This window comes from Nansenia antarctica, assembly GCF_963989245.1.
Source record: "Nansenia antarctica genome assembly, chromosome: 1".
Lineage (NCBI taxonomy): Eukaryota > Metazoa > Chordata > Actinopteri > Argentiniformes > Microstomatidae > Nansenia > Nansenia antarctica.
The window spans coordinates 29095017-29105016 of NC_137674.1; the positions used below are offsets into that span (position 1 = coordinate 29095017).

The following is a 10000-nucleotide window of genomic DNA, read 5'->3' on the forward strand; positions in this document are numbered from 1 at the left end:
CATAGCCTGTACTAGTGCCATTGCATCCCACACCCAGGTTGAGCCATCAGGGATTTCAACTGTGGCTGGTGGATTGACTGATCCTTCTAGAAAGTGCATTAATTTGGCTTTGTCAGTTTTCACAAGAGAGCCATCTATGTTCGCAATTGCTGCAGGAAAGGGTCCCAGACTATAGACCAGCATTTCCCCTATGTCTATCTTCCTCACTGTTCCCACAACAATAGTAAAAGTAGTAATGCTTCCAAAGTTATAGCCTAGTTTATTTAAAACTCTCCTAATCTGTTTACCCAGGTAACCCCAGATGCTCAGGCCTGGACTGCACTGCACATCTTCTGGACCTGACCTGGCAGGGCTGACCCTGACCCATTGATGCCTTGTTCATATCTTGTTCATGTCATATCTAAGCTTGTTTATATCATATTGTTAATAATGTTCATGTCATATCTTAGCTTGTTTATATCATCTTGTTCTTATAAATAACTTATATTGCTATAAAAAACCTGCAGCCTCCTGTACTGATTTTTCCCTTCTCTTGTGGGCTCTTTCAATGTTTCGTATGTTGGCATAGGCCTACTGCATATACATTAGGGATGCAACCTCAGCAAATATGTTCAAGTCAAGACTAAAAACGCATCTTTTTAATATTGCCTTTAAATGACTAAATAATTAAATTAAGATTATAAAAACCCATGCTTTTAATACTGCATTTAAGTTACAAAATAATTAAATTAAGATTATATAATGATTAAAGCACTTTGAGCTGCAACGTTTGCAGGAAAAGCGCTATACAAATAAAGTTATTATTATTATTATTATAGCATTGTCTATGGTAGCCAATATTAGCTGGCACATCTGGAATGTAACTGTCTACTAGGTTTTTTTTTTTTTTTACAGCCATTTCTGCAATTTGGCTTTCTGCAGTGTGAAGATTCACCCACTGTAGAGAACAATGTACAAATTTGGTCCATTTTGCATCTGAAAATGCTACAATATTGTCCGTTTGGTTTGTTAAATGCATACAACACTCCATAATTCATCACATCTCTTTATTTCCCCGCGGTTGCTAGGGTTAACATCCAGTCAGTTGCTAGGGTTAACATCCAGTCAGTTGCTAGGGTTAACATCCAGTCAGTTGCTAGGGTTAACAGCCAGTCAGTTGCTAGGGTTAACAGCCAGTCAGTTGCTAGGGTTAACATCCAGTCAGTTGCTAGGGTTAACAGCCAGTCAGTTGCTAGGGTTAACAGCCAGTCAGTTGCTAGGGTTAACAGCCAGTCAGTTGCTAGGGTTAACAGCCAGTCAGTTGCTAGGGTTAACAGCCAGTCAGTTGCTAGGGTTAACAGCCAGTCAGTTGCTAGGGTTAACATCCAGTCAGTTGCTAGGGTTAACAGCCAGTCAGTTGCTAGGGTTAACAGCCAGTCAGTTGCTAGGGTTAACATCCAGTCAGTTGCTAGGGTTAACATCCAGTCAGTTGCTAGGGTTAACATCCAGTCAGTTGCTAGGGTTAACAGCCAGTCAGTTGCTAGGGTTAACATCCAGTCAGTTGCTAGGGTTAACAGCCAGTCAGTTGCTAGGGTTAACATCCAGTCAGTTGCTAGGGTTAACAGCCAGTCAGTTGCTAGGGTTAACAGCCAGTGTTTACATTTCGGGGTCCTAATGAAGCCGTACTCGAATTCTGATTGGTTTATCAACTAGAGCGACCAGAGATGTCCCTGAGCAGACAGACGATTAAAAAATAAGTTTGTGAAAATCTCCGACATAACTACAGCTGCCCAAAAATTGTTATAGACTTAAGAGAATTACTTAATATCGTATGTAAGAGATCGTGTACTCTGTAGATGGAAAAAGATCAACTTCACGAAAAACGCGTTCGGCCCACCACCTATATGGCATATTATCACATTTAGTTGGCAAGTAGCCCAGCTCATTCAATCATCGTGTAATGGTAGCCAGCCAACTAATGCGGAAATTGGCAGTGAAAAGCAAAGAGGGATACGATTCGCAGTTGTTAGCTTGTAAACAGTAAACAGTTCGACTTGTACTTACGCTTGATCTCCCGGGAAGAACTCATCTTGTCCCGTTTGAGTGTTGACAGCACTGACAACTAGCGATGCTAGTACACTAGCAACAAGGTAATCGCTCGAAATAAACTACGTTTCAGTTGTGTGTTTTGCGGTACAAACGTACTACCTTCCTCATAACACTGATAAACACTTTTCCTATTTTGTATAGTCATCCATAATTCCTCAGATTGCCCGATTATTAGATCGATAGCGTCAGATCAATTGTTGCCTTTCCCTAAACCCCCTTTGCATGCCGCGCCAATGTTTACGCCAATGACAGCTTTGGAGGTTGTTCATTGGCTGGCACTTGAACGTGACGTAGAATTGTAGGCGCCATGAGGAGTCCATCTTGGTAAGGTCATTTACACATGTCTCTCTCTAATAATACAGTTTTTTACGATTGCTAACTCACCATGTTCAATACTGAAGCCACAGTTTCACAACTCTTCATACAGTCTGCATTCGTAACACTCATGTTGGCCAATGACTTAATTCATGTCTCAAAAGAAGCTCGTTCAACCAGACACTGGCAACAATGTTCACTCAGAAACATACACTGTCATTCATAACATTCTGACTTACAAAATACTAACAACAGGGAGCATTACATAGTTTGAATGATTTTCACAAGAATGAATATTTCATTATAAAAATGGTTTGATTTATAGTAATCATAGACAGAATAGTTGACTGTACAACTGTAAAGTATTAGGCAACAAGAATGAATCAGAAATGCCGCAATTTGCTTCTATCCTTTATTCTATCTTTTGCTTCTATCCTTTACTGTATTCTATCGTTTATCCTTTTTTTCCAGTATCTTTGCAGAAAGTAAGTTACGGTACATTTACTTCAAAGTACACTACATTTACTTGTGTAAAATGAAAAGTGAAAAATAAAGTGGAAGATGCAAAGTTCAAACAAAAAAGAAAAACTGAAATTCCAGGGCTACAATACAATAGCAATCACACCAACAATGTCTCACTCCTGAGGGTTTTGGTCCACCCTCTGGTCTGCATCTGGTCACATCTAATGTCTTCCCTGGCAATGCATCTAGTCTATTTCATTTCATTGTATATATTCTGCTACTGTAATATTTTCTAGACATTTCAATATGATTACTGCAAATAGTGAAAATACCACTGCTCATCCCTTATGAGACTTTGCTGAGGTGCTGGAACTGAAGAGTATCAATAGAGTGCAAAATAACAGCATCTGCACACTCAAACACTGTGCAAAAAAACTGTTTATTGCGAGCTTTCTGTCATATATGATAGGAATATGATTACTGCAAAATTGCACCAAATAATTCAGTTTTGAACGTGTTCTTCAGAGTTTTGAACACAGTATGTTCGCAATGAAAAAATGTGTTGCAAATACATAGTATTTTGCAAGTGGGGGAGTTTGAATGAGAGAAGTGTTATGGCATTTGGAGAACGTAGTCATTGAATGCATTCTGTATGAAAGCAATGCACACATCACAGAGAAAGAGTCACAGTTTTGTTCACATGGGTTTCTGCTCTGCTGACTGTATGAAGAGTTGTGAAACTGTGGTTTCAGTATTGAACATGGTGAGTTAGCAATCGTAAAAAACTGTAATAATAATAATAATAATAACTTTATTTGTATAGCGCTTTTCCTGCAAACGTTGCAGCTCAAAGTGCTTTAATCATTATATAATCTTAATTTAATTATTTTGTAATTTAAATGCAATATTAAAAGGATGGGTTTTTATAATCTTAATTTAATTATGTTGTCATTTAAAGGCAATATTTAAAAGATGGGTTTTTAGTCTTGACTTGAACATATTTGCTGAGGTTGCATCCCTAATGTAAACTGGCAGTGCATTCCACAATTTGGGTGCATAAAATGAGAATGCAGCCTCACCAAATCTCTTCTTTTGTACATGTGGTACACAGAGAAAACCAGTGTCAGAAGACCTGAGAGCTCTATTGGGCTGATATGCTAGCAAAAGGTATTTCAAATATTCTGGTAACCTAATCTAATCTAATCTAATCTAATCTAACCTCTAGATTAGGTTAGATTAGATTAGATTAGATTAAATTGTATTGTCATTGCAGAGTACTAGACAACCAAATACAGTTCAGCATCCAACCAGCCTCGAACATGATGCTCCCTCCACCTGTACTTCACTGTTGGGATGATGTTTTCATGTTGTATTGTATGCGGTGCCATTTTTACACCGTACCTAGTGCTGCGTGTTCTTCCCGAACAATTCAACCATAGTTTCATCAGTCCCATTTTCCCAGTAGCATTATGGAGTGTCAAAGTGCTCATTGGCAAACTTCTGGGATTTTTGGAGAGCAGTGGCTTCCTCCGTGGTGTCCTGCCATGGACACCATGCCTGTTCAAAGGTTTACATATGGTAGACTCATGAAGAGAGATGTTAGCCAGTATTCCCTACACCAGTGTTATCATGTATGATACATTAAATACAATATTAGGATATACCTGTTAAAGAGACGACATGTAATTGCTACATCACGTTTTAGTACATCACTTTTAAATGAATGAATGCATAGGCTATATAGCTATTGATTCTTGAAGAATATAAATGCCCCATGAATTTAGATAGAGTTTACACCATTAGAACCCATAAACGTAGTTTTACTCCACTGTCTGTGAGCAATATCATTGTAAACATGCACCGTTTAGCTTAAAAACATGGTAAAAAAAACTATCATCTTGATCTCATGGATGGTCAGTCCTTGTATACACAGCTCTGTCTATGAAATTTAGAGGTTTTTTTTCTTCTCCAGCCCCATCCCTCAGCTGTTTACCAAAAACGTGGTAGGTAGCCTGTGTGTTTGAATTACAGATCCCACCTTTAACGCTTGTGGTAAATGTTTACACAGTGGCCACAGTATACCTCCATTGGTCTATGGCCTCCATTTGATACAGTATATCCCCATTGGCCTATGGCCTCCATTTGATACAGTATATCCCCATTGGCCTATGGCCTCCATTTGATACAGCATATGTCCATTGGCCTATGGCCTCCATTTGATACAGTATATCCCCATTGGCCTATGGCCTCCATTTGATACAGTATACCTCCATTGGCCTATGGCCTCCATTTGATACAGTATATCCCCATTGGCCTATGGCCTCCATTTGATACAGTATATCCCCATTGGCCCATTTTGACAGTGACCCTAGTACCCTCTTAGTGACCCTAGTACTCTCTTAGTGACCCTAGTATACCCACTTAGTGACCCTAGTATCCTCTTAGTGACCCTAGTATACCCTCTTAGTGACCCTAGTATACCCTCTTAGGGATACTTTTTAACGGAGGCTTTCAATCTCAATCTTTGACATTTAATATGATGATGAGTTCAGGGTCATGTCATTGATAGGTTGGTAAGGGATTTGATTTATGCTATCCCTTCTGTTGAAGTAGGTCAGCTAGGATACACATCCCAGAAAAAGACACACACACACACACACACACACAAACACACACTTCCTAGCATTGCTGATACCCGTGTGCCGGTTATCGTTGCCGTGGGAGCGCCAGTAACCCACATTCATGATCTTATAATCCAACTGTTTAGTCGGCTAAAAAAAGGGGGACACGAGTCGTCCGTGCCGGTGATGTCCGTGGCTACGGTCCCTGTGATTGGCCCGTTCAAATACGCAACACGTGAGGAAAGACAACACAAAGCAAGTCACAGTCATATAAAACATATCAACATAATATAAAACGTGATTCTTTTATTCGCAGATTGGAATCAAACAAATAGATCCCAGACACTGTAGTAAGATAAAAAACTAATTTAATTTCCACTGACATAGATATATTTTTTATTTTATTACGTATTTATTACGTATTCTGTAGCGAACAGACACCAGTATATTTGCTGAGTGTGTCTGTACACGTACAGTCCGGTATCTCACTGAACAATATGAACAAAACATACTTGAACATTACACAGTAGAAGATATTTTGAACAAACAGAAACCTTTGAATAGTACATATTGTACAGTTCTCTATAGGTTCTACGGGGATCAGCTACAAAGGGCTAAACAGCCTTAGACATGATGAGGTATTCTCTCTCTCTCTCCCTCAGCTTGGCTCGTGTGATCCTGTACTGTATATCCCAACCATTGACCTCACAAATGAACACGCCTGCATCATTATTAGAATTGGTCTGGGCTGGGTGGTCCTGCTGCTGCTCTGGGAGGGGGGGGAGGGAGAGAGAGAGATCGAGAGAGAGAGACGGGGGGAGGGAGAGAGGGGGGGTGAGAGAGAGAGAGAGAGGAGGGGAGAAAGAGAGAGAGACCAAGCGTTCCAATTCTCTACACATGGTTTCCCCTCCCCTACATCGATTTAAAAGCATAGGATAGGAGTAGGCACAGGTCTTACACCTATCCCATCACTTTGAAATCCATGTGGGACAATGGGTGTAGTGTACACTGCAGGGAAAAAGATGTAGAGTTGGGATGCAGGGAGAGAGGGAGATGGGGGGGGAGGAGAGAGAGAGAGAGAGAGAGAGATGGTATGCCGAAGTTGGTGTTGGGCATACAGCAGGGAAAGGGGTGGAGAGTTGGGATACAGGGAAAGAGAGAGGGAGAGGGGAGAGAGAGAGAGAGAGAGAGAGGGAGGGCACATCCTATCCATCTCCACCCACTGGAGGATCAAATCTGTGCCATCTGACGCTGAAGGATTTGCTGGGTTTAGTCAAAATTGCTTTTCCCACTGTGCAGATTAAGCACCGTGGGACGTTTTTTCAGTCAGGCCTGAACACAGCAGAGCAGAGCCACTTCGTCCGTCCGTCCGCTCCTCTACCCATCCTTCCATCCGTCCTTTTGTCTGTCCGTCCGTCCTGCCAGCCCTGAAGCTCCAGAGAATGTCCCTGAGGCGCTCAGCGTTCTCTGTCCTGACGAAGAGGAGGATTTGACTGATCTGACAGAGTGGAGCCCGTGCGTCCGTGCGTCCGTCCGCGGGGGGAGTCGATGTGCACCATGCAGGTGGACGCCGTGCTTGTGATGACCTGCGTGTGGCTGGTGGCGGGGGTGGCGGGGAGATCGGCCCTTCAACGGGTTCACAAGCCCGACACCGAAAAACACAACAGGTAAACAAACACAACCTAACAGGTAAACAACCCACCTGTGGACCTTCAATACAGTCATGCCTTTGTTGTTGTTTTCATCATGTTGTTCATCGAATACGATTCATGATTTTGGAGGGCGTTGGGCGTTGTTTGGGTCTGATGTGGGACTGTCCGGTGGAGGGTAAATCCCTCACGCAGATGTGAGTGTGTGTTGTTACCTCCAGAGTCCACCTGATGGTGATGTCGGTTACTGTAACTGTATCAGCTGGTCGCCCCACCTGGGCTCCGCTGCTACCCTATTGGCTGCTTTTCGACGTATTCTGACAGGGGATTATAAGGAGAGGAGGGGGAGACCTACATCTCAGTGTCGACTGTACTGTATGGATACACCAGGGGAGGCTGGTGGAGGTAGAAAACGGAGGACGGGGCTCATTGTAATGGGATGGAACGAGGAATGGCATCGGATCGAATGGCATTCATTGAGCCCTCTCCTGCGATGTCTACCTCCCAAAAGCCTCCACTGGTACATCCTGTATAGTAAACAACACATGTGTACAGCACAGGTGAGGCTGGTGGAGGTAGAAATCGGAGGACGGGCACCTTGAAACGCGTGGATCGGAATGAGGAACGGTAATCATTCCGTTTCATTCATTTACAATAAGTCTGTCCTCCGATTTCTGCCTCCACCAGCCTCCCCTTTACTGCATACAGTAAAGAAATGTGTACAGTACCAATAAGCGTATAATTCCAGTTGACCTTGAATAAACCAATCAGACTTGTGTGTTTACAGCTAGCCTATTTCACAGTCAGATGGAAAATGTAATCACTGTTTAATGCTGAATCACAGCTTATGATCTGCTCATCCTCAAACCATACTGCAGCATGCTAACTTATGAAACATGACGTATGGATCGCCGAGTGCGAGTCTACCTATCGTGCGAATGTGTGAGTGTGAATCCTACACCACAATGCAGAGAACAGGAGAGAATATCGCGCGCATGCGTGCACGCCTTAATCTCCGATGACTGTGATAAGGATTTCCCTGTACAATTGCAGGGTGCCTTTGGCATCACGATCAGCTTGGCGAGATTGAGACCCACTTAATGTATTCCACACAGACCCTTTCATGTGGTAATCCCCCACCACCACGCTTGCTTTGGGCACAGTATCACTCTCATGCAAAGTAATCGACCCTTGGACCCCGCTGTCGTTTATTTTTAGATCCCCCCCAAAAAGTTATTTAACTTGCAATCTGTTCATTATTATTCTCAGGATTTTATGCTCGATGGGGGGAGGCTGGTGGAGGTGGACATCAGGAGGGAGGGGGCTCGGAATGAGGACATGATGACTGATTTCCGTTCCTTGTGAGCCCTTCCTCCGATTTCTACACCGACCTCCACCAGCCTCCTCCCCCCCCGCCCCCGTGCGTGTTTGACTACATAAAGGGTTTATGATGGAGTATTGGGCTTCTGACCAGATCTCAGCTATAAGCAACGCATTCAGAGGACAGGCAGAACTCATCCATGGGTTTATCCTCAGGGCTCTGTTGTGAAAGAGAGAAAGAAGATGTTGCACGGTGGATATTGAGGATTTCAGAGGGATGAACGGTTCTTATTATAAAACGAAAACAATAGTGACGGTAGAACAAACGGACGTACCACAGGATCCTCTGTGACGTCGCCGTTTAGTCCTTTAAGTCATTAAGAGGATTGAGGGAGAATGTAAATCTTCTGTAGAGAGTCTCTAGGGTGCCGTGGTTCTGAAGACATGCTAGATATTGCCGCTCTTCCGTGTGACATTTCAATGGGTGTCTATGGCGGTTTACCATGTACCTCAGGGGAGGCTGGTGGAGGACGAGGGGAGGCTGGTGGAGGACCAGGGAAGGCTGGGGGAGGACCATGGGAGGCTGGTGGAGGACGAGGGGAAGCTGGTGGAGGACCAGGGGGGGAGGCTGGTGGAGGACCAGGGGAGGCTGGTGGAGGACCAGGGGAGGCTGGTGGAGGACCAGGGAAGGCTGGGGGAGGACCAGGGGAGGCTGGTGGAGGACGAGGGGAGGCTGGTGGACCAGGGAAGGCTGGTGGAGGACCAGGGGAGGCTGGTGGAGACCAGGGGAGGCTGGTGGAGGACATGGGGAGGCTGGTGGAGGACCAGGGGAGGCTGGTGGACCAGGGGAGGCTGGTGGAGGACGAGGGGAGGCTGGTGGACCAGGGGAGGCTGGGGGAGGACGAGGGGAGGCTGGTGGAGACCAGGGGAGGCTGGTGGACACCAGGGGAGGCTGGTGGAGGACCAGGGGAGACTGGTGGAGACCAAGGGAGGCTGGTGGAGGACCAGGGGAGGCTGGTGGAGGACCAGGGGAGGATGGTGGACCAGGGGAGGATGGTGGACCAGGGGAGGCTGGTGGAGGATGAGGGGAGGCTGGTGGAGGCCAGGGGAGGTAGAAATCAGAGGACAGGCTTGTTGTAATGCATAGAATGAAATGAGGAATGGTATCAAAACACAAAACACACATTTGATAACATTCCTCACTCAATTCCATGCATTACAATGACCCCGTCCTCCGATTTCTACCTCCACCAGTCTCTCCTCTGGTCTGTGTTATCACTGGACTCTTACTCTTACTTCCCAGTCATGGGACCTCTGCTTCCCAATGCAATGTAGGCTACAGACAGACAGGCAGGCAGGCAGACAGACAGGCAGTCAAGCAGGCAGGCAGTCAAACAGACAGACAGGCAGACAGGCAGACAGGCAGACAGGCAGGCAGGCAGGCAGGCAGGCAGGCAGGCAGGCAGGCAGGCTGACAGACAGACAGGCAGGCAGACAAACAGCCAGAGAGAAAGGCAGACAGACAGCCAGACAGATAGACAGACA

The 10000-nt window shown here is 44.8% G+C and overlaps 2 protein-coding genes across 2 annotated transcripts in view; one reads left to right on the top strand and one right to left on the bottom strand.

Moving 5' to 3' along the window:
- Positions 1 to 2172, bottom strand: part of tonsl (tonsoku-like, DNA repair protein) — a gene marked incomplete at its 3' end in the record, with an annotated part of 31281 nt that extends 29109 nt beyond the window's left edge. The window contains exon 1 of the mRNA XM_080535343.1: positions 2044 to 2172. Coding sequence (XP_080391469.1) covers positions 2044 to 2068 — 25 coding nt within the window. The 5' untranslated portion in view covers positions 2069 to 2172. The remainder of the gene's footprint in view (positions 1 to 2043) is intronic.
- Positions 2173 to 7034: 4862 nt separating this feature from the next.
- The window catches only part of LOC308175955 (gamma-aminobutyric acid receptor subunit rho-1-like), a gene marked incomplete at both ends in the record, with an annotated part of 18331 nt that continues 15365 nt past the window's right edge, over positions 7035 to 10000 (top strand). Inside the window, one exon of the mRNA XM_080550531.1 lies at positions 7035 to 7153. Coding sequence (XP_080406657.1) covers positions 7035 to 7153 — 119 coding nt within the window. The remainder of the gene's footprint in view (positions 7154 to 10000) is intronic.